Genomic DNA, 26,096 nt, shown 5'->3' with positions numbered 1-26,096 from the left:
GTCCTGGCTCTGGCTAACCCTCCCAGCTGGCGTTTCTGACCAAACAGTAAAGATAGTTGGGGTCTCACCACTAATAAGAGGTCAGGATGTGGTGGGAACAAAGTTAGTTTCCCAGGCTACTTCCCATCCCATTGGGACATCTTTAAGCCTTTCCCCCTCCACTTGGGTACTTAACATCACTTATTTCAAAGCACTATGGAATTTATAAGGGGTCTGGTGGAGACAGTGCCTGACTTCTGGATTTCAGGCCAAGTGGATCAGTGGTTGCTGGGAGGAAAGGGAATGTGGACATTGGTGGGACCTTTTCAGCAGCCCTTCCAGTCACATACAGAGCCAATGAGTTGGGCCAGCTCTGCCTTTGAGTTTCTTTCTTCCTCAGCCTCCAACTCTGAAGTGGAAAGAGAGGTAGGCTGTTCAGGAGAGCAAGACACACCTGAGGAGCCGGATTTTGGATGAAGATCAGCAGCTGTGAGTGGGCGTGAAGGTCTGTTGGGCTGGATCCTTCCCTTTCAAGAGAACTCGGTGGCACCCTGCAATCTCAATGGAAAGCTTACATTCCTCTGGAAAATAAAATAGGCTGCGGAAGGGGAAAGAATCTGGGGGGTAGTGCTGAGGACAGCAAGCCCTGGTTCGAAGATTTGTCAATAACCATACCTCCTGGGTATTCTTTTCAAAGGCTGTTCCACCTATTAACTTATTTTCTCCATGCAAACTCTGTAATAAATTAGACCAGCGTTTTTAATGCCCTCTTTGGCAGACGCTGAAACTGGAGTTAGTGTAAATTTGAGTTCAGGTCCTAACCTTGCAACTTCCTAGCCATGTGACCTTGAGAAAGTTCAATCTCTCTGAACCTCAAGTTTCTTCCTCTGTATAATGGAGATGTTCCAGTACCTTTCTGTTTTTGTGAGGATTACATTTGGGAATTCATGTAAAGCATTTATTGCAAAGCTTGACAATTAGCATTTAGTAAATGCTAACTTAACAACTAGGCAAAATAATGAACCAGTCAACAAAGAGTTACTGGTGACTATACTTACCTAGGGCCACACAGACCCCTGGGGTGCAAGCATAGATCTCAGGACTTAATACCTCTCTCACTCATTCCACTAGACCAGCCTGCCGATAGGAAACATTAGTAGCCGTGGCCTTTTAGCAAACCATTTCCTGGGTTTCTCAAATCCCACCCCGTGCCATTCAGACCAGTTTTTTCAAAGATGTTCCCATTGTTAAACTTAACTCTAAGAGTCTTAGTAATATGCCAGTTACAGGAGCAGGTTTTCTGGGAGGCTCCTCCAGAAGGCATGGGTATCTATCAAGTCCTAGGCCCATACTAGGAGCAAGGCATGATGGTGGTTCTTTTGTTTGTCTGTTTTCTCAATCTGCCCCAGAATTTCTATGAGAGTATTGGCCCAACAGTCAGACCTGTGGGGGGGGCGGGGAGGATGCAGATGGAGGCACTGGGCACTTGTTCAGCTTGAGCCACTGCCACAGTGTGATCCTGACCAAACCACTGAAACTATTCTGTGCCTCGGTTTCTCCAGCTATGAAATGGGCATAATAGCCCATCTTCCTTCTCTTCCCTTCTCAGGGAAGTTGATAGGAGGCTTCCCCTGCACGATGAGGGTTTAACTGTGCCATTTTGCAAAGTGCAAGATTTTTCTTCTTTGAATAGCCTAACAATAGTATTTAAGTAATTGCTTATAGCGTACATACCCAGTCACTCCTCCCAGTTAATCCAGGGTGTGTTTTATTTGGCTTTGTTCACAGCAGTGTTTTTTTTTTTTTTTTTGCATCTGATTGCATAAAGCAAGTAGTCAAAATTTTGGCAGGTGATGAGTTAATAAAGATATCAGCTAAAAAAAAAAAAAAAAAGATATCAGCTAGATCCTAACCACACAGAGTCACTAAAGAATGGGGCCCTCCTGCTAAGGGCTCTTCAGCCTCTACACATCTGGCATCCTGGCCAACTGTCCCATAGCTACTCACTCTGATCCCCAAGGTCACAGGAGCTGATGTCACAATTGGTGTCTGAGCTCTGACCACCAAATAGCCATGGCGAGCCACTTCAGGTCAGACTAGACCACGAAGCTCCTCAGCCAGGAGCTATCATGCTGGACCATCCATCATCTGGTCTTGAATGAAGACAGCCCAGTTTCCAGGACTCAGGGAATAGAACACCACACCTTTCAGAACCGCCTGTTTCCCCCTGCACACACCACCAGCTAAGCAAGAAGCCCCACAATGATCGTTGTCTTATGGATGCTTCTCATTGCAGGAACAATGTGGAAGGGATATAAGTATCCCCCAGGAGGGGTAAATGTGCCTTCAACTGTGTTCTCTCTTCCCACTTTGAAATGTATTCCCCGGGATAAATGAACTAAGCATCAAAATCCAACTTTAGAAACAAATACTCTCTTCTTTATTAAAAAAGTTACTGTAGCATACCTACTTCTATTCTTATTCACTATCTACTTCGAGTTGAGAGATTTCCCTCTTTCATGTGATCTTTTATACATCTTTTCCTAAGAGTCTTTACTTTCTTTAAGTTCTTCAGTGTCTTTCAAAAAAACTGGAGGTATAAAGATATTTCAGGCCCAGCCTCAAAGCTGTCTGACAGTGCTGACCTAGTCTCATGCTCATGGGACACTTTATATGTTCAGCCTTCTATACCACTTAGCCCACACCAGCAACCCACGCTTAACTGTCCCTCATCAGGTAAACACTGGTCTGTAAAACGGTTCTGGTGGCAGATGTCTCTTTCCTCTCTCCTCCTCTTAAGACCTTGGATGTTCATCTTTTCTTTGCCTCTTGTCAGCTCCCACACTGCTAAGCCCCTGTGGCAACTGGGATTGGAGGCATTAGGTGAGACAGAATTGGACACAGCTACCCCTGCCTGCCCTTGAGGGCAGCTATCTCAGCCCCACACCCTAGCAAGCACTAGGCAAGACCCACCTGACATACTTTTTTCCCCCCCAGACTCCGGTGGAAATAAGCAAAGATGATCCTGGTGAAGTAATGCAGCTCTGAAGCTTTCCTGACCAGCTGTACTGTTCCTGTTGGTTTCACATAAAGTAATTGCATACCATTTTGTCACATTTTATGTAACAAGTTACCACACTTTTAAAGATGAAGACTTGGTATTCTGTTAGCTCAAAACAGGGAGATGGAGGGTTGGGAGGTAGTTGGGTGGATGGGAGTGATTTGGTGCCCTCTGCTTCATAGTCTGTAAGAGTGGCATTAAGACTAAGATACCTACTTCAATTTGTCCCCTATTCTGTACCCTTGAACATAGAAATCCTCTAGAGCTCTTTAGACCTATTTCCCACATAATACCTTTCTCCTGGGTCCAAGGTCCTGGGTCCAGGCAGGGGTGAAAAATGTAAATGTTACAGAAAGGGTTAGAGATTGCAGCAACTTTAAGCCTGTTCTCTGGGGGTATTTCTCTGTGGCCTTTTCACAGCTATCATTAAGCCCAAAGCTTACACCATGTGGGGAAAGGGCATTTTCATATTGGGTGCTAGATACTAAACTATACAGTATTTTAATCCTTATAGTAACCTCAGCCTCATTTTACAAAATGGCAAAAATGAAGTCGAGAGGCATAAGTACCTTACCAACCCACACAGTTCTCGGTAGCAGAGTCAAAATTAAGGTCCAGGTCTTCTCTTTGGTATGCTTTTACATGCCAAGGAAAGGAGCCACGCAAGAGAGGCTGGGTTATCCAAGATCTTGACTACCTCTTGGTTCAAAAGTCTTCCTCACCTGAATAAACAAGAAGTTGCCTTTTCTTCTAGCAGTGACTGCTGCTGATCCAGGCAGCATGTGTAGAAACAAAAGCTAACCGCCCAGTCCTCAGTATGATGCAGCTTGAGTTCATGAGACCAAGAATGAGAACCTAAGTATAAGACCCATGCAATTAATCTGGGTGTCTGAGCCCTAGGATATCCCCAATAAGCCCTCTAAAAGTGGTTTGAGCTTTCTGACCCTAAAAGCAAGAAAGAAAACCTAACAGGAGCAAATACTTTTAAAATAAATTATATGGAACTGCTCCCATTCTGTGGTTGCTTTGGGATGACCAATGGTTTCATTGTTCAGAAGTACACACTTACCAACAAAGTAGATCTTTGGTTACACAGCATATTGTTGATGGCTATTTGGCATTTGTTTGCTGAAGTATTTTTAAGTGCCTCTATGCACTGTATGGATTACTTTTTTTAATAGAAAAAGTGAATTCAAAATTCATAAGCAAAAAGTTACAATTTATAAATCTAGGATACTAGCATCTTTTATGATACCTGTATGACCTAGACTCAACACATTCCATTGAGTTAAGTGCCTACATTCTCTGGCTGCATGGCTGTGCCCACTTGCCTCATATATTCCTAAGGACTCATCTTCCCAGCTCTCTCAGGCTCTTTGTATTATAGGGGATTAGAACCACTCAATTTCTTGAAAAGAGGAACTATATACCCAGTTCTTCTTCTTCCCTTGTTCCCCGACTACACCTCCAAACAGTTCTCCTAACTTGGGTGTCTGATACCAGAATAGTTCTCTAAGCTGGTGGTGCAAGAGGGGAGAGGTGTCAGTGGCAGGGGCTGAGCAGACGGGAATGTGTAAGGGAGAAGGAACAGAGGTGTGTGTAAGGAGGTAAACCCTATCTCTGAAGTCCGATGAGTCTACTGGGGTTTCTAGCTGGAATAATGTTCAGGGTGATGAAATAAGGAATATGAGTTTTAGTAAATAAATGCAAACCAGTGAAAATATCAATAAAATATTTTTAATGCCTACAATATCTTTTATACATAAATTGCAAAACTTTTATCTGTATATGCAAAAGTAGATTCTCTTGCAGGTCAACAGCACCAGAAAACAAGCTATGCTATGTAAATGTTTCTTTAAACTTGATTTGTCCATTATGTAAAAGACATGGATTTAATAACTCCAAAGACATCTATATTCCACTCTTAATCATACACTAAACACCTGAATATTTATTTCATCACATCCATTCACAAAATAAATAGTAGTCTAATATATTCAGCACATTGAAAATAATACAACCAGTCTCTCTTCATATATTTATTCTCTTTCCAAACATGTTTTGGTCTCCTGCTATATCTCAGAAATGTACTAACAGCTGCTTTTAAGTTATAAAATACAAAACAGTATTTCTTGGAAAAGATCTTGGGGATTACATTAAAAAATGAAATTTCGAGTTCCCATAGACTTTCTTGTTAACAGTCTTTGAACCTTCTCACGGCACACATGTAAGGCTGCCTGTGACATGTGGTACCCTGGCCTCCAAATGGACATAATTGCATTTAGTTTAGAGAAAATACAAAGACAAGTTCTGAAAGTAGCCTTTAAAGAAAGTCCCCCCTGCTTTGACATAGCAATACCTAAAGCAAGTGGGACTGTGCAATCAGAGCTATATGAGTTTTATGAAAACTACTTTCCCTTCACATATTTGAGGATGCCGCATCCATGATCATGTAACATTATTACAATACTGAAATAACATTACTACATTCGTGACTTAACATTATCCAATAAAAGGCACATCTTCAAATATTAATAAAATCTGAAAATCAAAACAGTAGAGGACACATTAAAAATCAAGCACTTAATTTGTAAACTTGATAAAATAACAGCCTATTCCAGTTTCTTCAAAGGTTTGTGAGCTTTTTGTAAGAGTGGTCAGGAGATGCAGAACAAAATGGAAGACAGGATTTGGAAACAAGGCTAAGATTAAAAGATTCAGAACCTTTTTTTTTTTTAATGAGCTACAGGAGTGCCCTTTTATAATGCTGATGCTGAAGAAAACTGAAATCAACATCTGTATTATAGAAGGAGAAATGCACCCAGAAGTGATGACACATAAGGACACAACCTGACTTTTTCTACCAAGTTCTGGAACTTTTAGCTAGCACAATGGTGCCTTTCTGTACAAATAACTGCACAATATCATTGAGTAAAGTGCTAGTAAGCTTTAAGCCACCAGAAATCTTTCAGCTGTGACAAGCACTTGATTCCAACTACAGATTTCAACGAGTCTGAATAGTGAAAAAAATATATTCAAGCAAACCAGACTTTTGAAGGGGAAAAGAAAAATCACATAAGTGACAGCAAAGGAAATAATGTTCCAAACCTGTTTTATTACATGGAATATCACACTACCCTTGAATCAGTTTCACTGAAGGTATTTGAGATTGGTGAGAGGCAGTCAATAGGCTTTTCTGCCACCAGTGTTTAACAGTTCTATGCGATCATTAGAAGGGTGTTATTCCTAGTGATGAAGACACCTTTCATAGGATTCAACTTCAAAATTAAGTTCTTGCGTTTTTAAAGTTTGAAACTCAATTCAAGATGAGTCAAAAGTCTTAAAAGGACTAGTATTCCCATTAAGGATGGGTCATCCCATTAAGGAAGGCTAATAGTGATAATCTGTAACACCCAAAGTTGAGAATAAAGAAAGCTTTACGGATAACAAAGAATATACAAAAACAACTTTTAGACCTGTTGAAGAGTAAGGATTCTTGTAGGATAACCTCACCTACTTCCTAATCCCCACCACTCAATGGCTTAAGATAGCCACAATGTTTATTACAGAATTGTTCTACAAGCTTATGTCCCACTGTCCCCAACCCTCAGAGTCAAGGACAAACGCTCTCTGGCATCATCATACCTCATTTTCTGTTGCTGACTTTACTTGAGACTTGGCTTCTCTCCAGCCAGAACCTAGGTCAGCCCGATTGGAAGTGCTTGGACTTGAGGCTTAAGAGATATAACAAGTCTATAGATATGACTTGAAGAAAGGTGAGAATGAAGAAGTTCCACAGCCTAGTAAATACCAGTAACAGGGAACATCCTTTCCACCTGGGAAAAAAATCTCTTCACAGTGCATAGTTTGAAATAAAAGTGCAATATGGGCAAAGAGAGAAGGTGGTGGTCTTGATACACATAAATTTAGTTTTTGGTTTTTTACCGTTAATCACTAAAGAATTTAAGATAAAAATACAAAGTCATTAACATGCAAAGGTCCAGGGCACCTTGGATTCCAAAATATCTCTATAATGGGGGAGCGGAACGGGGAGGAGGGGAGCCTCACATGTCACTTCCTTATTTTTTAAACTATTATTACTCGTCCAAATCTAATGTTTGAATAAAATAAGTATTTTTTCTTCAATATAAAAATGAAATTTTTAGATAAAAATCAAACAGCACAGTGACCTTGTCTATTTTACACTAAAGCCAACGTAACAATAAATCTGAAAGTAAACCGTGGAAAAGAATATTCTTATATAAAATGGCATAACTTGTATTTTAACTTGGAAAAATTTTTGTTAATTGCCTGATCACCTAAATTAGTGAATAAGAATGCTCAGCATCCAATCCATGAATAATGCAGAATACAATTTATTCTACTTTTTACTGCAAAGTCACAGAAATGACATCCATATAATTATAACAGCTACTCTACATTTTCAAGTTCTCAATCCAAACATATAGGTTAGGACAGGTCACTTTATTGCTGGCAGCATTAATGGAAGGGCCAGTTTCCTCATCAAGACAAAATAAATTTGATTGGGAGCCAGGCAGTGCCGTACTCACACATCAGCAGAATTACGGAAGTAAAGGAGCAATCCTTTTTTTTTTTCCTTTTGGAGCAGCAAAGGAATAACGTAAGATTGGCTGACTTGTGAGCGGCCCCACGTGAGAGTGCATAGCTCATCAGGATCAAGGGTGGCACCTGTGAACAGTTAGCTTCATAAGAGCACTCACTGGGTGTTATGTCATCTGCATTACAGATTTCACCCTGGAAAGTATCTGAAAATACTTTATGCTCTAACGACAGCCTGCAGATAGATGACAGTATGCATTCCTTCTCCTTGAGTACCCAAGTAGAATTCTAAAATAAGGGGCTTCTTCAGTCTGAAGGCAGGACTTCCTTGCAGCAGACTGTTTTCAGAATTTCACAAAAATAAATAAAAGCAGCAGCTAACGCTTCTTCAGCTTCTTGGCCTTTCGACGTCTCATTTCTTCTTCTTCACGTCTCATTTCGTCTAAATCTTCTTGCATACCTAGTCTTAAACTGTCAGGGAAAAAAAGGGGGTATTTATCAATATACATGAAATTACTGCTCTCTTTAAAAAAGCAAAAATGAAATTTCAACTGGGAGCTTACATGGAATGTGCTGATGCACTCAAAATGCCTCAAGCCTTTACCACTGAAAACAGACTAAGCAGGAATACTTTTTACCAGGAGCCACTGCCACTGCCTCAAGTTATAGTGGAAAAAAGACCTTACATATAACCTCAACACCTTAATATTCCCATTACAGTAATAAATATAAACTATCTCATCAGCTTTAAAAAATAAAGAACAAGAAACATTTATTCAATAAATAACATTCTTTTCTTTTCCCTTCCCAACACTTTAGTTTGATATTTTATCTAGTTAGAGGAGGGACGGCAAGAGGGAGAAAGAGGTTTAATATTCTGAGTTGAGAATGAGGTGAATTATTTCACCAAGTTAACATTATAAACAAAGTAATCATTTGTTACCCCTACCCAAGAAATGATCATTTATTTGATATCAGGTGGCCAAACAGGAATCAGACATAGGGAATTTCATATTCCTCAACAGGTCCTTGAGGCCAGCGGTGGTACAGGTTAGCAAGGCTGAGATGTATCTGATGTGGAAAGGGAATTAAGGATGGGGAAAGAAAAATAACATGCTACAATGGGATCAGGGGAGGCCTCTAGCATTTATTGTGTGCCTACATGGGTGAGTCACTGCACTGGGCAACTTGTACACATTATCTTAATCCTCACAAAACCTCAATGAATGAAAACAGTATATTCTCATTTTATAAATGGGAAAACAGATTTAAAAGGCTAAGGAATTTGTCTAAAGCCCCACAGCAAGTAAGTAGGATTGGAATTCAAACAGCATGGCCCAAAGCCCCTGCTCCCAATGATGCAACTGAAGGAGGGAACAGAAAAGAATTTTTAGGACATTTCTGCACAAACGTGTTACATCTGTGCTTACCTCTTTGCTTCTTCCTTCTGCTGCTCTTTCCAACTACTCTCCATGTAACGTAAGGCATAATCGCTTTCATCTTTGTATCTGATAAGAGAAAATCAAAGTTGTTAAAAAAAAAGAAAAACCCAATTTTCTAAAGGAACTACATCCTCCTGTTTTTAAAACCAACATCGTTATAACTAAATCAAACATACATTTAGGATTATTCCTCCTTGTTTGGCAGACAGTGAGGTGGGCAGAGGTTGGGTAAAGGGGAGATTCTAAAGTAAAGATAAATTAAATGACCCCTTAATATTTCCAGAAGGCAACTATTCCTGAATCTAATTTTGATCAAAGTACCAATCCAACAACATTTGCTCAACTCACTCACCTCTATTTACATGACAGTTTATATTAAAATCATGAAAGCACAATATATATGAAAATTATTATATATATATTAATCTCATTTGAGTTTCATGGATTCAGAACAGAGATTGAGGCAGATAACAGCTTGACCAAAAGCATATAGCTAGCTTACGACACTACTAAGATTAGGTTTTTAGATCTGATTTTTAATCCAGTTCTTTCTTCCGCTAAATTTTTTTTAAAGACCTTTTCTTACTATTGCCTTCTAATTTCTAATATCCATGACTTCAAAGGAGAGGGCAAGTGCTGACAGATTTACTTATACAGTTGGCCCTTGAACAACATGGGTTTGAACTGCATGGGTCCTCTTACATGAGAATTTTTTTTCATACTACAGTGCTACACAATCCATGACTGGTTGAATCTACACATGTGGTACCACAGATAGGGAGGAACTGGTACACAGAGGAACCATATATACGGAGGGCTGACTATAAGTTACTTATGGATTTTACCTAACCCCTATATTGTTCACAGGTCAATTGTATACTACCTCATTTAATCCTCCCAAATGTCATTTAAAAAATAACTTACTCAAGTTTACCCAGCTAGTAAGCTGTGGAACTTCCATTCAAACCCCGAGCTTTGCTCTATATCAGTGCTTCTCTAACTTTAATGTGCATGTGAATCACTTGGGAACCTTATAAAGCTGATCTGGATTCAGATCTAAGGTGGGGCCTGAAAGCCTGCATTTCTAACAAGTTCCCGGGTGACGTCAATGTTGTTGGTCCCACACTGCTTGCTGTTCAGGGACCACACTTTTGAGTAGCAAAGTTTTTTACATCAAAGAAAAGCAGGTGTCAGATCAAACTGGCTTTCAACATAGCTCTGTGGATGGCTTTCTGATTTCAAAGCCAATCCATTTCTACTACACCAAGCTGCTTCACTCTCATTAAATATATATCTTATAAGGAGAACAGTTAAAAAGGGATATTTTTTGGCCCTCATACAAATAACTACACAAATAATTCTGCATTAATTCTTAAATATTAAGTGCCAACAAAGTAAATCTAAACAATCATGCAAGGATTCCTAATTAAGAATTGTATTCAATGCCTCTACTATTAATGTTTACTTTTTTTCCCCATAGCATGGGATTATTCAAAATAAAAAGTATATATATCTAAATCTTCTTTAGCCTTACTTTTTTCGGTCATAGCCAAAGATTTCTCGAATGTGCTTGGATATTTCTTCCTGAGGTTCTCCTTCATCTTCAATAAAATCTTCCATTTCAGAGTCATATTCATCATCATCTCCCTCCTCTTCATATTCTCGCTGCCTTTTGTAACTACCCGGGAAGGGAAGCCTTTGAGGACCTAAGAATAGAAAAGCCATTATTTATAAGACCATTAAAACTTAGTAGTCCCAACAAAGTCCTATGTAAGCTGAGATTTTAAGAACTCATTAAGATGGTAGCCTCAAAAACCAGAGCCAGGGTCTTCCCTGGTGGCGCAGTGGTTAAGAATCCGCCTGCCAATGCAGGGGACACGGGTTCAAGCCCTGGTCTGGGAAGATCCCACATGCCACGGAGCAACTAAGCAGTGCGCCACAACTGCTGAACCTGTGCTCTAGAGCCTGCAAGCCACAGCTACTGAAGCCCGCGCACCTAGAGCCTGTGCTCCGCAACAAGAGAAGCCACCGCAATGAGAAGCCCGCACGCTGCAACTAAGAGGAGTCCCTGCTCAGCACAACTAGAGAAAGCCCGCACACAGCAACGAAGACCCAACGCAGCCATCAACCAACCAACCAACCAACCAACCAGAGCCACCAACTGGCCCCCAGCATGAACTCATTACTACATCATCCCTGTTGCTTCATGGTACCCACAAGGAATAGAATTCCTGTCTATCCCAGGGCTTACTAGAACTGTTACATTTTCTAGCTTAGTAGTTCCTACTCGTTTGGATTTAAAAGACTAGTACAATTTCTTTTAAAAAAATTACAAATCACTAAAGGATCACTAATTTTACTCATGCCAAGAAAAGATGCCAAAGGTAACAATCTACCATCTATTATCACCATAATTCCATTGAAGTTTTAAAAAGTCCAATGAAGTATGACAGATTCTCAGATATGGATAATTGTTCAAACTGAGCAAGTCTGACTTTAAGGAAAAACTCACTGCATCATCCTGATTTTTGTCATTTTGTCAAAAGACTGATTAAAAATTCTGCAAAAGACAGGCACTGATCAATAGACCAGTATCTGGGAACAACTGCTTTCTAGTCCTTGATTACAGACACTCCCTTTGTTGTTCTACAGTTGTTTTTAATATGCGTGGCTTGTCTCCTTAGCTCGGAGTTTCTTTAACTTTAGCACTCTGACACTTTGGGCCAGATATTTCTTGGTTGTCGGGAAGCTGTCCTGTGCAGTGTAGAATATCAGCCTGGCCTCCATCTACTAGATGCCAGTAGCATCCCATCCCCAGTTGTGTAAATCAAAAATGTCTCCAGACATTGCCAAATGTTCACTGGGGACCAAAGCTGTCTTTGGTTAAGAACCAATGTTTTGACTGAATTAGGTAGTTTAAACTATGGAATCTCATCTTTTGTTTCTTTTTATATTCTCCATGGTGCCTAACAAGTGCTTCAACAAATCCTTAATACTATGTAGAAACTCTGACCTAGCAGTTAGTAGGTACCACCAATGATCCCATACCTTGGGACAGCAGAATCCTACAGGACTGGTAGCTAGGGCCACTGTAAGGAGCAGAAACACAAGGCCACCTAAAATAGTTCCTGGCACATAGTGGGTGCTTAACAAATATTTAATGGACAAATAATGCAACAAAAGGCTTCAAGCTTACAAATACACGCCAGTCCTTGAAGACAGGTGTCCACAGTCTTCATGAAGAGGTAAAGATGAACTCATTCATTGAACCACAAAAGGCATATACACTCACCCTGTCTTACAAACCCCGTAGCTAAGTTTACTGCACTTGGAGACATTACAGGAGTAAACACAGAAGGCCCTAGATAAGTCTCTTTCTAGAGACTTTTCCAAGCCATGGTTACTAAAGGAACTCTCTGGCATAGGACAGACAAAACATCAGGATTCTATCAACACAAGAATACATTTGAAAGCACATAGAAGAGTTCAGAGGGTCTTTGGTTATATAAAACAAAATATTCTTTCCAATTTCCTAGTGACAAATAAATACTTTCAGGGTGAGGGGAAATTTTACCTTGGGCAGATCTGCAGCCAGATAAGGCAGGCTTCATTCCATTCATCTGTCCATTGCTGGATCGGCTGATTATATTCTTGGAAGAAATCGTTTCTGAGACAACAGTGCATTTGGGCTTCAGAGAGGGACCTGAGGTACTAACTGTTCGCCCAGGTCCAAAGCTGCTCACTGGTCTACCAGGGCCTGAACTGCTGACAATTCGTCCAGCTGGAACTACTGATTGGCCAGGGCCATTGACTGACCGCCTAGGGGCCCCTGAGCCACTCACTGGTCGTCGAATGTCATGTGGACCGCTCACAGGCCGCCCAGGGCCACCAGAGCTGCCCACAGGCCGCCCAGGGCCACCAGAGCTGCCCACAGACCGCCCAGGGCCACCAGAGCTGCCCACAGGCCGCCCAGGGCCACCAGAGCTGCCCACAGGCCGCCCAGGGCCACCAGAGCTGCCCATAGGCCGCCCAAGGCCACCAGAGCTGCCCACAGGCCGCCCAGAACCACCGGAGCCACTGGTAGGTCGCCCAGGGCAACCTGAACTGCCTGCAGGTCGACCAAGGCCACTTGTACCACTGACTGTCCGTCCTGGGGGATTTAAGTCACTGGTTGGCTTCCTGGTCCCACTGACTGATCGCTCGGGTCCTGAGTTGGAGCTGCCATTCTGGCGCCTGGGCACGGGGCCAGAACTAACTGTGGACTGAGCAGTCCCTGTGCTAGGCCTCCCAGGGGCCGAGCTGGAGCTGCTGCCTGGCTGCCTGACACCTGGACTCTTGGCCTTATTGTGTGGGGTGACCATGGGTCCAGGCCTGGAACGGCTAGGATGAGGAGATTTTTTGGCTTTGTGCTCAGTAGCGGATTTTGGAGTCCCTTTAGCAGAAGTCTTTGGGATACTTGGTGAACAGGTGCTGGAGTGGGGCTTTCCAGCCCCATTGAAAACAGGTCTGTCACGGCGCTCACAAGGCAAGGGTTGGGCGCAATTGCCAGATACTACTTTGGTCCTTTCTCCTGGCATGGATTTGGATGAAGATAGACGCAAGTGTTTCTCATTAGATGCGCTGGGTCTGGATTTCTTCTCAGCATAAGGAAGGGGAGTACCCTTGGAAGAAGGATGCGTGTCTCCGGAATCTTTGCTAAGTTTTGTGCCCACACTTTCTTTCTGAGAGGGTACTTTTCTGGTTGGTGGTAATCTTGCATCTGTCTCAGCTTTCCTTTTCCTCCGCTTTTGTTCAAGGAATTCTCGCTCCCTAAGTTCTTCTGCAGTCATAGGCCGCTCTTCTGTCTTCTTCACTACCTTTATCTCCACCGGTTCGTACTGCTTTTTCTCGGCCAGCCTGAGTAGATCATTGAAGTTCATGAGTGGTGGGGCACTTTTAAGGGGGACCTTTGGCTTGCTCTCAACTTTGGGAGGTTCTTGCTCTTCCTCATACTCTTGCTCTGACTCTGCTTGATTGTATTCTAAGAATTCATCCTCTTCCTCCATCTCAAACTCTTGGTCTGTTCCCTGGCTAGTGTGGGTTTGCATCGCCTGCCTCTTCTTTGACTTCTCCTCAACAGGAATCCCATTGTAACCATGGAAATTATCCTTTGTCCTCTTGGCCATAGCTCTTGCTTTCTTGTCATGTTTTAGCTCAATTCGCTTTTTCACTAGTTCTTCTTTTCTCCTTTTCTCTTCCAAAGCTAAAAGAGGCAAAACAACATATTATTTCAGGGTCTCGATAACAGTATGTTTATCTGAAATCAGTAGGTGGCCAAAACCAAGCAACATTCAAGTTACAGTTTGAAGAAGTTCGAAGACATCTAAGAATCAAATGAGGAAGTCATTAAACAAGTATCAATTTGAGTCATCTTTACATAATGAGTGGGTCACATATGGGTTTTTCTATATGACTAAGCAAGGGAGAGTCTTGGCTTTTAGCTTTAAATATAGAAAACAGTTCATATCAAATAAGTATACCAAGTTAAGAGAATATTCGTACCCACTTAACAGTTGTTATTAATTAGGAATCAGTGGATACTTAAACTTACTGAATTAGTTTCCTTGTCATTTGCATAAAGTAAACCTACTGCTTGAGTTTACTCGTTTTACAAAAGTGTCCCTATTTTAACCTTTTAGGTAGCACTCTTATTTGTTTATTTTTTTAATCTTTTTGGCTGCGTTGGGTCTTCGTTGCTGTGCATGGGCCCTCTCCAGTTGTGGCGAGTGGGGGCCATTCTTCGCTGCTGTGCACAGGCTTCTCATTGCGGCGGCTTCTCTTGTTGCAGAGCACGGGCTCCAAGCGCGCGGGCCTCAGCACTTGTGGCACACGGGCTTAGCCACTCCACGACATGTGGGACCCTCCTGGAGCAGGGCTGGAACCCGGGTCCCCTGCATTGGCAGGCGGACTCCCAACCACCGCGCGACCAGGGAAGTCGCTAGATAGCACTCTTAATAACATATTTTTTAAAATTAAAATACAAAGTAGGTAGAAGCAGATTCAGAACCAAGGTCAAGGGGGAGTTCCCTGGTTGTCCAATGGTTAGGACTCAGTGCTTTCACTGCCGTGGTCCCGGGTTCAATCCCTGGTCAGGAAGCTAAGATCCCGCAAGTCATATGGTACAGCCAAAAAACAAACAAACAAACAAACAAACAGGAAAAGAACCAAGGTCAAAGAATGGAGTTCTTACTTCTTACTGGAGAGCTAATATGGCCAATTAGAAGATATGGTCACTATACCCAAAAAGCTTTTAATTTAAGAGGAAATAAAAGATAACATCCACACAAATGATCAACATAAGAATATACGTAATGCTATAAATACAGCTGACTCAGACACATACACAACAAATCCATCAGCCTGTTATGATATTACAAACATCCACTGGTTACGTACAAGCTAGTTGTGAAGACAGAAGACTTTAAAATTGAGAATAAGGCTATAGATTCATACCTTTTTTCCTGAGCTCTTCTTCTTTTCTTCTGAGAAAAGCCTGGACAGCTGCCGACTGGACACCCTTAACTTTCGGGTCTTTTTTGGGAGGCCCCACTGCCAAACTGTATCTTTTCTAAAAATAAAAACAGGAAAAGTTATACACAATTAACTTTGAAGCAATAGAGAGGTTTAAATGTTGACTGAAAAATCTATTCTGAATAATTAAGAGATCACATAACCCACATGAAAACTTAGCTATAAAATTTCAGGCTGAATATGATTATACATGACTATTTTTAGGTGCAGAGTTTCTTTAAACATCCTCGATAATACATAAATGAACAATTGAGAGAAACACTATTTTCAGGCTATTTTCCCAAAAAGATACCTGGACTGGGGGAACTGAAAAAAAATCACCACTGAAACAGATTGAGTGCTTTAGAATTCTGATTTAAAAGCTTAGCCTTCTTCAGAACTTTCCAAACAGAAAAAACTACTATCACAACTGTTTTCCTCCTGAGTACCCTACTCCAGATGATTTTCATAGCTGCTTCATAGGTTACTTTGCTTTCAACATGAAATAATGAGATTCTACTTTGACCATGGGCAAAGCTGGTGGCCAGCCATAGCCAAAAAGCATTTCAAAGAAATTTAAGCAGCAAGAAGGGCCCAAGTCTCCGTAACCTTTAAGTGCAGCTCTGTGTTCGTTAAAAAATATTAATTTGCCACACAAACCCTTTTAGACAGGTTTCCACGTCACCCAAAAAGCACTAACGTTATCCTGGAACAGATGGTATTTCTCTGGGCTTTGATTTTTATCTAACTGCATTGGGAAATGACTAAAACTAGAATAATGTTAATTTAAACTATAAAAGGAAAGATATTTCCTTTTATTTTATCATTAGAGAAGTATGATAAACAGAGCTAATAACTCAGACCAGGATGATTAATCTCTAGGACCATTCCAAATTAAATTTATGGGCTAGGAAATAAGAATTTTTTAATGCCCTCCTTCTTTCGTCTTAGGCAGATGACATTCTAATCCACTCAACCTGTTGCTGTGCTAGTTAAAAAACACTAACCTATGAGAACAAATTGAGCTACAGGAACCAAAAAGTGACTCCCAAAATGTGTATGAAATTCCTGGAGGAAAGCCAAAGGACTCATGCTTACTACACAGCTGCCAAATAGAAGGCATCCTGAAACAGGCTGGAAGTTCCAGCTAAGTTAGTCTACCAACAAAGCAGCTGGCCAAGAAAGCAGGCCCTAATCCAACCTGAAAATCCTACGTGATAGCAATGCTTGAGACCTGACACATCCCACATAGAGAGAAATTCCAAAAGAGAACATCCAGATTCCTTTCCCAGTCCCCTTGGCTGTCATAATAAAATCCTTTAAGAAGTCCATATCTTTGCAAATTTAGTTGCAATCCTTTCCATAGTGGATTGCGACCCAATACGTAAAGGAGAAAGGAAAGGGAAAGGAAGACAGGAGAAAAAGAATATTGCTTACCTAACTAGATATATAAAATTTATCATGGTTTACAAGAACCTCAAACATAGGCCTTATCCACAGGAAACTCACATTTTCTTAACAGAAGTGCTACCATGAAGATGATTCAAGTTGCATAAGACACATAGACTCATAAGCAGAGGCACACACTCACTCTACCCCATCCCATCAAGAAGATATGTGAGAAGAGGAAGGGTGGATTTGTGTTGCCAAGGCTCAAGATTTTTCTGTCCCTGCCAACTACATAGCCCAGAGATCCACCTGCCAAATCAAAGCTTACACAGGGCTCCCCCTACCCCAAAATGCCAATATACACATTAGTGTTAATTATTTAAAATAGGACTGGTTTGTTACCTAGGTATGACAGCAGCAAGTGAGCACTTCCTAATTTCAGGGTAGACATCTTTCTTCCTAACCTGGGACTTAAAGAGGTAGGTAATGGGATATGACTAGCAGAAAAGCTACTCTTGACTGAATACAAGCACTGAATGAGAAAACCACAGTGTCAATGGGGCAGTTTAATGCCTTGTTTACTAAGCTTCAATCATTCGCATATCACCTTCATGATTTTTGCCCTTTTATAGTATAGCACTTGTATTATTATTTACTAATTTTAAGAAAACATGTAGATCAAACACCATGACTTATTACTACAGCTTTACCTCAAGCAATAATACCCATAAAATGACAGGCTTGAAAGGCTAGTTATATTTTTCCAAATCCTATCAAAATATATAACTTAAAAAAATGCAACTATGAGAATAAAACGTATTTGTGTATCACCTAAAATCATGGTACAGCCAAAGCTACGTGTACTGCACTTTGGGAAACACCGACTGGGAAACATAAGCACAAGAAAGGCAGGACACAATAAAGAAACAAGGGAGGGGGTTCAGGAACTCGGATTCACTCAGGAAAGAATCCCAAAGACTACTTTGAGCTTTTTTCAAAGTATACACCTATTTTCATCAATTCACATGCCAATTTCAAATTCAGCTTTTGTTTTTAAACACTGCTATGTATCCCTTAAGGATACTTATTAAGCTGGCCTCACATTTAACCCAACAATTTTGCTGTCCTTGTCCTGTCCGTATGATGGAGAAGAATTCAATAAATCTATACGACATCTTACTTTGCGGGCCTGCTGGGAAACAATTTAAGTAGGACAAGGTCCTACCTGATGAGGCTTAATCTTATTTACTGACACGGGCTGAGTCATAATTAATAGTTTCTTACATCCTCTGTAGCTTGATGCACTCAAAAGCAGATACCAGGAGAGTATTAAAATATTCTCTTAGGCAAAGTTTAGATCAAAACCTAGAAATCTGGGCAGAAAAAAAAGGGTTGGGTCTCCAGAGATAATAATGATCTTCTTTTTTAACATTTTTAATGAGATTTAATTCACATACGATAAAATCCACCCATTTAATATGTATGACTATATTCATAGAGTTGTACAACCATCACCACTATCTGATTCCAGAACATTTTCACCTTCCGAAAAAGAAATCCCTTACCCTTCAGCAATCATTCCCCATTCCCCCTTCACCTATGCCCCTGGCAGCCACTAATCTACTTTCTGTTTCTATGGATTTGCCAGTTCTGGACATTTCATATAAATGAAATCATGCACCTAGTGTACCATTACATAGTGACTGAGATGCATCATAAAATAAGGTAAAATTTAGAAGCCGTAGGTAAATGATTATGTAGATAATTGATTATACAAAGTAGGTAAGATTTTTCAATTAAAAAAACTTTTTTTTCTTCATCTGCTCCAGAATTTCTATGTGAAACTCTCTCATCAGACTTTACTGAACACTTACAAGTGTCATCAAAACACCAACAGGGTTACTACCCAAGGCTTTATTAGGCTGGAGTTGGAGAGCCGGAGTAGGCAGCTAGATGGATTCGAGCTTTACAGACAACCTTCCTCACCACCCCACTTCCGACAGCAGTAGCTCCAGCCTGAGCGCCACCCTGCCCAACACATTCCAGACTTGCCAGCCCCCACAACCACATGAGCCAATTCCCTAAGACATATCCTACTGGTTCTGTTTTTCTGGAGAAGCCTGACTGCTACAGTGGTCTTTCCTATCTTACTACTTTCACTTAGCATAATGTTTTCAAGGTTCATGTTGTAACATAGTCAGTACTTCATTGCTTTTATGGATGAATAATTTTTCATTGTATGGATATCTAATCATCAGTTAATGGATATTTAGATTGTTTCCACTTTTTGGCTATTATGAATAATGCTGCTGTGAACATCTGTGTACAAGTTTTTCTGTGAACGTGTATTTTCCTTTCTCTTGGGTCTATCACTATAGACGTTCCTAACATTGAGCTGGCTAGACTTTTGAAAAAGGGGTTGCAGTCAGACCCTGGTATTAGAAGATTTGCTGTAACAGAATATTTTATTAGACAGTCTCCTTCCCCCACAGAGGTGCCCAGCAGAGAACCATGTGTTGAAAAGAAAGCTTCAGGCTGGGATTACATTATATTCCATTTAATAAGGCAGGAGAACTGTCTGCACTTTCTCCCACATCAGATGGTCACATTTAGCTCTAGCAGCAACACATCAAGATGCATCCACCAATTCTGCATCTGACTCAAGGCACCAGGCTGCTTCATTGTTTGAGCTTCATGAAAAGCAGCTGGACAAGAGTTTCTTTTATCCTAAGTGTATCCATTTTATTATACTGCAAGCCGACTCAGTCATTCTGCTGGGCCCCAGTGAATGATCCACCACAGTGAAGCTCATGCCATAGAAATACAGTATCAGAGATTTTGCCAATATTTGTAATTCTGAAGCCAAGTGACCTAGAAAATATTAAGTCACTTTTAAACACATGTGTTCCTTGCATTGAAACTATACTGTCATGGTCAGATTAAGAAAATAAGGAGCTTTCAGTCTGGAAATATATGTTCACCAAATATGTTATATTAGAATCAATAGTCAATTCCTTCTTGAAAGCTGTTCTTTACTCAGGAGATAATATATTGTTGTAATTGTAGAAAATATAAATTTCCTGATGGTTTTATATAAATTAGAGGTTTATCATTGGTTACAAATAGGAGTTAGAAATATTCAAAGAATATATCCAGGACTTCCCTGTTGGCGCAGTGGTTGAGAGTCCGCCTGCCGACGCAGGGGACGCGGGTTCGTGCCCCGGTCCAGGAAGATCCCACATGCCCCGGAGTGGCTAGGCCTGTGAGCCATGGCCGCTGAGCCTGCGCATCCGGAGCCTGTGCTCCACAAAGGGAGAGGCCACAGCAGTGAGAGGCCTGCGTAACGCAAAAAAAAGAAAAGAATCTGCCTGCCAATGCAGGGGACATGGGTTCAAGCCCTGGTCCAGGAACATCCCACATGCCATGGAGCAACTAAGTCCATGCATGACAACTACTGAGCCTGCGCCCTAGAGCCCACGAGTCACAACTACTGAGCCCACGAGCCACAACTACTGAAGCCCGTGCGTCTACAGCCTGTGCTTCACAACAAGAGAAGCCACCGCAATGAGAAGCCCCGCACACCACAATGAAGAGTAGCCCCCACCCGCTGCAACTAGAGAAAGCCTGCGCGCAGCAACGAAGACCCAATGCAGCCAAAAAAAAAAAAAGAATTTATCCTTAACTTTAATGATGACTACACAACTTCTACAATCCTCTCAAAACATCATACTCAGGGAATGAATGCAGGCCTGGAAAACCACTGATTTGCATTAGGCTTGCTTAGCTGGGTAGCTAAGAGGGTGAAAATAAAACCACCAAAAAGCATGCTATTCGAGACTGCTATGGGGTCAAATGTAAATTTTACTATTATTGTGTTTAAAAAATATACCAGATTATATAAGATGTATTAATAGTAGCAAATAGATACCTCAGAGCCTCTAGTCCAACCTCACGTTAGAAATGGCCCCCAAAAGACAACTGTGTATCTACTGTCTATCACTCACACAATTTGTAGCAGTGTCTGAATTAGAATCTAGGTCTCCTGACTCAGGGGCAAAAGTGTTCCCACTACAACATGCTTCACTTCTAACCGAATCCCAACATCTTCATCTCTAGCTCGAACCTCATTCTTAAATGCCATTCCCTAATTTCTACCTGCCTCTTAGATCGTGCCATTACCCCAAACAGGTCCACCGCTGAACCTTCCCTCAACCTCAGACTCTATTTCTGTTAACTATGCTGGCACTCTCCCAAACAGGCTGTATATATCTATCCTCCAGTTTCCATATGCTGTTAGTTTGGTCTTTAAATTTCTCTCCCATCAGAGTTTACTGTACACTGAGAAGTGTCATCAAAAAAACAATAGGGTTACTGCCCAAGGCTATATTAGGCTGGAGTTGGGGGTAGGGAGCTAGATGGATTCAGGCTTTATAGAAGACAACCTTCCTCACCACCCCATTTCCAAAAGACTCTCCTCATTCAACACAGGGTGGTGATTAAGAGCAAGATCTCTGAAGCCAGTTTGCCTGGACTACATTCTCTGCTCTGCCATGACTAACCCTGTCACTTATTAGCTGCGTGACTCTGGGAACGTTTCTTCATCTCCCTGGACTTCAGTTTCCTGATCTGTAAAACAAGCTTCCATATATAGTTATTATGATGATTAAATTAATATACAAAAAGTGCCTAGAACAGTGCCTGGCACAAAGGAAGCACTATAAATGTTAATTGTTGTCACTCCCATCCTTATTATTCATAAAGAGATTGTCTAGGTAGTGATGGGGAAGAGAAAGAATCTCTGTGGGGCAGTAGTTTCTAAAAGACCCCTTCCCTAAAACACCAGTTCAGAAGTACTGCTCCAGGCTAGAAATCTAAAGCTGCCCCAGGCACTACAAAAGTCATCTTCAGATCTAAGAGTGGGAAATAATCCAGTTATAATCAACTATCATCAAGGGCTACAAAGTGACTGCCTGCAGAAACTTTTTTGTTGGCCTATACTATTCTTTAAAAGGAAGTATAGATGGACAAAAAGCACACGAAAAGAGGCTCAACATCACTAATTATTAGAGAAATGCAAATCAAAACTACAGAATGGTCATCAAAAAATCTACAAACAATAAATGCTAGAGAGGGTGTGGAGAAAATGGAACCCTCCTTCACTGTTGATGGGAATGTAAATTGATACAACCATTATGGAGGACAGCATGAAGGTTCCTTAAAAAACTAAATATAGAACGACCATATGATCCAGTAATCCCACTCCTGGGCATATATCTGGAGAAAACCATAATTCGAAAAGATACATGCACCCCTATGTTCACTGCAGCACTATTTACAATAGCCAAGACATGGAAGCAACCTAAATGTCCACTGACATAGGAGTGGATAAAAATGTGATACATATATACAGTGGCATATTACTCAGCCATAAAAAAGAACAAAACAATGCTATTTGCAGTGACATGGATGGACCTAGAGACTGTCATACTGAGTGAAGTCAGACAGAGAAAGACAAATATCATATGATATCGCTTATACGTGGACTCTAAAAAAAATGGTACAAATGAACTTATTTACAAAACAGAAATAGAGTCACAGATGTAGAAAACAAACTTATGGTTACCGGAGGAAAGGGCGGGGAGGGATAAATCAGAAGATTGGGGTTGACATATACGCACTACTATATATAAAAGATAATAAGGACCTTTTATTATCTAATAAAATAGATAATAACGACTGTGTATAGCACAGGGAACTGTTCAATACTCTGTAATGACCTATATGGGAAAAGAATCTATAAAAGAGTGGATACATGTATAACTGCTTCACTTTACTGTTCACCAGAAACTAACACAACATTGTAAATCAACTATACTCCAATAATAATTTTTAAAAATTTTTAAGCTTTTTAAAAATAAAAAAGGAAATATAACCAGCACAAGGAATATAGCTTGTATTTTATAATAATTTTATATGGAGTATAATCTATAAAAATATCAAATGACTATATTGTCACCTGAAACTAATGCAATATTGTAAGTCAACTATACTTCAATTTAAAAAAAAGGAAATGTTACTACTATAAAGTACCTATATTCTTACCCTCAAGGGTCTATAGCTCCCCAAATCCTTATATCCTTATATGAAGGCTTCCCCTTACTTTTTGATCTGAGGGTCACACCAGAGCTACAGTATCTTGTCTGGGATGATTTTCAGACTGATTGTGAGAAAGACCATTTAACTTGCCTCATGCACTACAAGCCATCAATTATAGTTACTTGTAACCTGTAAGAATCCAGATTCTAAGCTCTTCTATTCTACTAAACAAGACAACCACTTTGTTTTTGTTAGAGCAACCCAGGGAGAAAAATATTAAGGGCAAGGTTACCAAAAATATCTTTCCTCCTTTAAAATAAACAGAGCTAATAACAGTGACTGGTTACATCACCTTGATCAGCTGTTTTTTTTGTATTCAGTTTTCCACTGCGAAATGATAGCATGCTTAATATTTCTAGGCATGATGCAATCCTTCTTTTATTTTAACTAAAACATTATAAAGGTAACTATTTCTCTTAAAAAGAAACAATGTAAAAGAAAGCTGTCTCAATGGGAACTGTTCATTGCTTTTCAAGTCAGATACAGTAGACACATCTTAAAAATAAAAGCCCTGCAAAGAGTTCCAAATGGCTGTACAGGTGTTTCAGCTTTTAGCCTCCCTTGGATTTTAGTCCAATCAATGCTAGTGTACTTCTTTTCTGTAGCAAAGGTGTGACACAGGAACTTGATGACTGAAATCGAAAGTCAGCTCCGATAGGATCCAAATGGAAGGTGGGGGAAGAGATGGCTAAAAGAGAAATATGAACCAAGCACTAGAGAGGGATGGAGTTATCTGCAATTACTGCAAAGCCTCTGTGGTTCTCAGACCATAATTCAATCAATAAAGTTTTTGTCAAGCAGGGTGTGTGTGTGTGTGTGTGTGTGTGTGTGTGTGTGTGTGTGGTGTGTGTGTGTGTGTGTGTGTGTGTGTGTGTCCATGCACTTGCAGAAATGTTTTTCTTGACTTGGATGGTGGTTTATAAGGATACTTGCTTTGTAACAGTCTTACACTGTACAATATGTGTTAGATTTCACAAGTGATAGTGTGCTCTAAAAGGCTTTACTTTGAGCTGATAAAGCAAATATTCAATAACTTAAAATAATTAGATGAATCGAGTAAAAACAAGATAATGGATTAAATTAAATACAATCTTGCTCTATTCCTCACTAGCTTCTTCTGTGACTTACTTTCATCTGAAGTAAAAAGATAAGAGTTATAATGCTGATAACTAAATCAAACTTCCAGGCTTACTAGCTTTTGGGGTGGGTGGGAGGGAAAAGCATGCTTTCATGAAGTACATGCCTATGTTCATCTATTAAATTTTAAATGACCGCCAATTTACCCATTTTCCTTTTTGCTTTCAATCTTTGTTATTCCAATCATAGATAAATCGATAATATATATATTCTGAAATATAGACATAGTTTGAAAACTTCTGCTCTAGAAATATGTACTTTTCTCTCAGCAACCATTGGTTTTTAGAATAAGAAACGAGTAACTTGGTTCTGATTCTTCCACAGAATAGTCTTCGGCATCAGGGCTAGTATCATCTATCTCTGACCTCCACTGAAATTGAGTAAGATGTACAATGAGATATGGACCTAATTTATGCAAATATGAATGTTACTAGATCCAATATCGACTTGTCTAGGAAATTTATAGATGCAGAAAGTAATTCTGTCATTCAAGGTTTCATAACTTCAAGATCATTCGGAGTATTTGGGATGGGATGTGAATATATATAATAAGCTGATGAATATCAGTTTTATTTACCAGTTATTTTACTATTTTTAGATCAATATCTTCAAAAGAGTAAAAAGAATGAGCCAGCCTCAAAAGACAAGAAAAGCGCAGGGGAGGGAAAAAAATATTGCAAATATACAAAAATCTAAGAAATGCATAGTGAGAGCTCAATAAGGTCCAGTTGAATTGACTTTAAAAGAGAGCCATTTGAGCTCTACACCTCATCGCTCAAACTGCAGGTAACACAATGCAATCTATCGGTTTACAGCTGGGCTGTGGTACCATCTGATGATACAGAAATGATTAGCTTATGCAAAACAGCTACACCCCCGCAAAGCAGGCACTGTCACTCACTACCTCATTTAAAGTCTTACACCGCTCTGCGAATATTGGCGAATTAGCAAACCTTAGTGAGTAAATGGGACCTAGATTTGAAACAAAGACAAATCTGGAAGACCACAAATAAATGGAAGCTGAAACTATTTCACTCATTCTGTTGGCCAAGGATTTCGTGGAATCCACTCAACTCCCCCCTTGGGAGGTGATAATTCAATCACCTGGTTGGTTGAGTGGGTGGGGCCACAAGGCAAAGAACTTTTTTGGGAAATCACAAAACGTTTGACACAAAGATCGGCGGGAAATCGCCTCAAAAGGTATCAGGCCAAGTCCCTAAAATTCCTGAACTCCCCAACCTCTGGGTTGAAGTTTACGCCGAAGCTAGAAACTACTAGCGCTAGATTCCACTATATGCCAGGCATGGCTCTACTCACCAGCGCAAAGTTGCAGGGTGTTAACGCCTAAACAAGCCGCTCGTCAGAAGGCTCCCGCCTCGCATCTCAAGCCCGTCTTCACCCCCAGTACTCAGAAGTACATGTCCAAGAGAAAAAAACAAAACCACCAACCAACCAACCAACAAACAAAAACGGCGTCCAGGTCTTTCCTCTCCCGGAGCCGACAGACGGATTCCTGGAAGTTCCATGGGCCACACATTCGGAACTGGAAGTCCAGGATCTCCTACAGTCGCGCCCCGGCTGGTACTTACCGGCACGTTGTTGACACCTTGTGCTTTGGAAGCTATCAGGAGAATTTCCCTGAAGTCCATTCTAGCCGAGGCGGAGGGCTGGGCCAGCCTCTCGGAAAAGAGTGAAACTGCGCCTTAGCGAGGCGACCAGCAACATCCGAATGAACTGCCTGACCAGCCCCTCTCCCACCCCCCCTTTGCACAACCACTTCCGGAGCCTTCCAAAGCCGTCTG

The 26,096-nt window shown here is 40.7% G+C and overlaps 2 protein-coding genes across 7 annotated transcripts in view; one reads left to right on the top strand and one right to left on the bottom strand.

Moving 5' to 3' along the window:
• The window catches only part of MISFA (mitochondrial sheath formation associated), a 25,668-nt gene extending 12,111 nt beyond the window's left edge, over positions 1-13,557 (top strand). The window contains 1 exon segment of the mRNA XM_030762668.2: positions 380-13,557. Coding sequence (XP_030618528.1) covers positions 380-472 — 93 coding nt within the window. The 3' untranslated portion in view covers positions 473-13,557.
• On the bottom strand, positions 4,756-26,096 carry SPTY2D1 (SPT2 chromatin protein domain containing 1). Of its 6 annotated transcripts, XM_089915059.1 has the most exons (7): positions 25,884-26,096; positions 15,556-15,670; positions 12,638-14,305; positions 10,598-10,769; positions 9,052-9,129; positions 8,571-8,692; positions 8,004-8,092 (listed from the first exon to the last, which is right to left on the bottom strand). In XM_089915059.1, the coding sequence occupies exons 1-6, from the start codon at positions 25,941-25,943 to the stop codon at positions 8,596-8,598; spliced, it is 2,190 nt and encodes a 729-aa protein (XP_089771185.1). In that variant the 5' UTR covers positions 25,944-26,096; the 3' UTR covers positions 8,004-8,092; positions 8,571-8,595. The 6 variants fall into 6 exon arrangements, with proteins under 6 accessions (XP_022439488.3, XP_089771185.1, XP_089771184.1 ...); XM_022583780.3 differs by lacking the exon at positions 8,571-8,692 and having other exon boundaries at positions 4,756-8,092; positions 25,884-26,095; XM_089915058.1 differs by lacking the exon at positions 8,004-8,092 and having other exon boundaries at positions 8,099-8,692.

This window comes from Delphinapterus leucas, chromosome 7, assembly GCF_059928025.1.
Source record: "Delphinapterus leucas isolate spDelLeu-1000000601 "Yukka" chromosome 7, BTC_Dleu_Yukka2, whole genome shotgun sequence".
In the NCBI taxonomy this organism is placed as follows: domain Eukaryota; kingdom Metazoa; phylum Chordata; class Mammalia; order Artiodactyla; family Monodontidae; genus Delphinapterus; species Delphinapterus leucas.
This window is presented reverse-complemented; position numbering and strand designations above follow the sequence as displayed.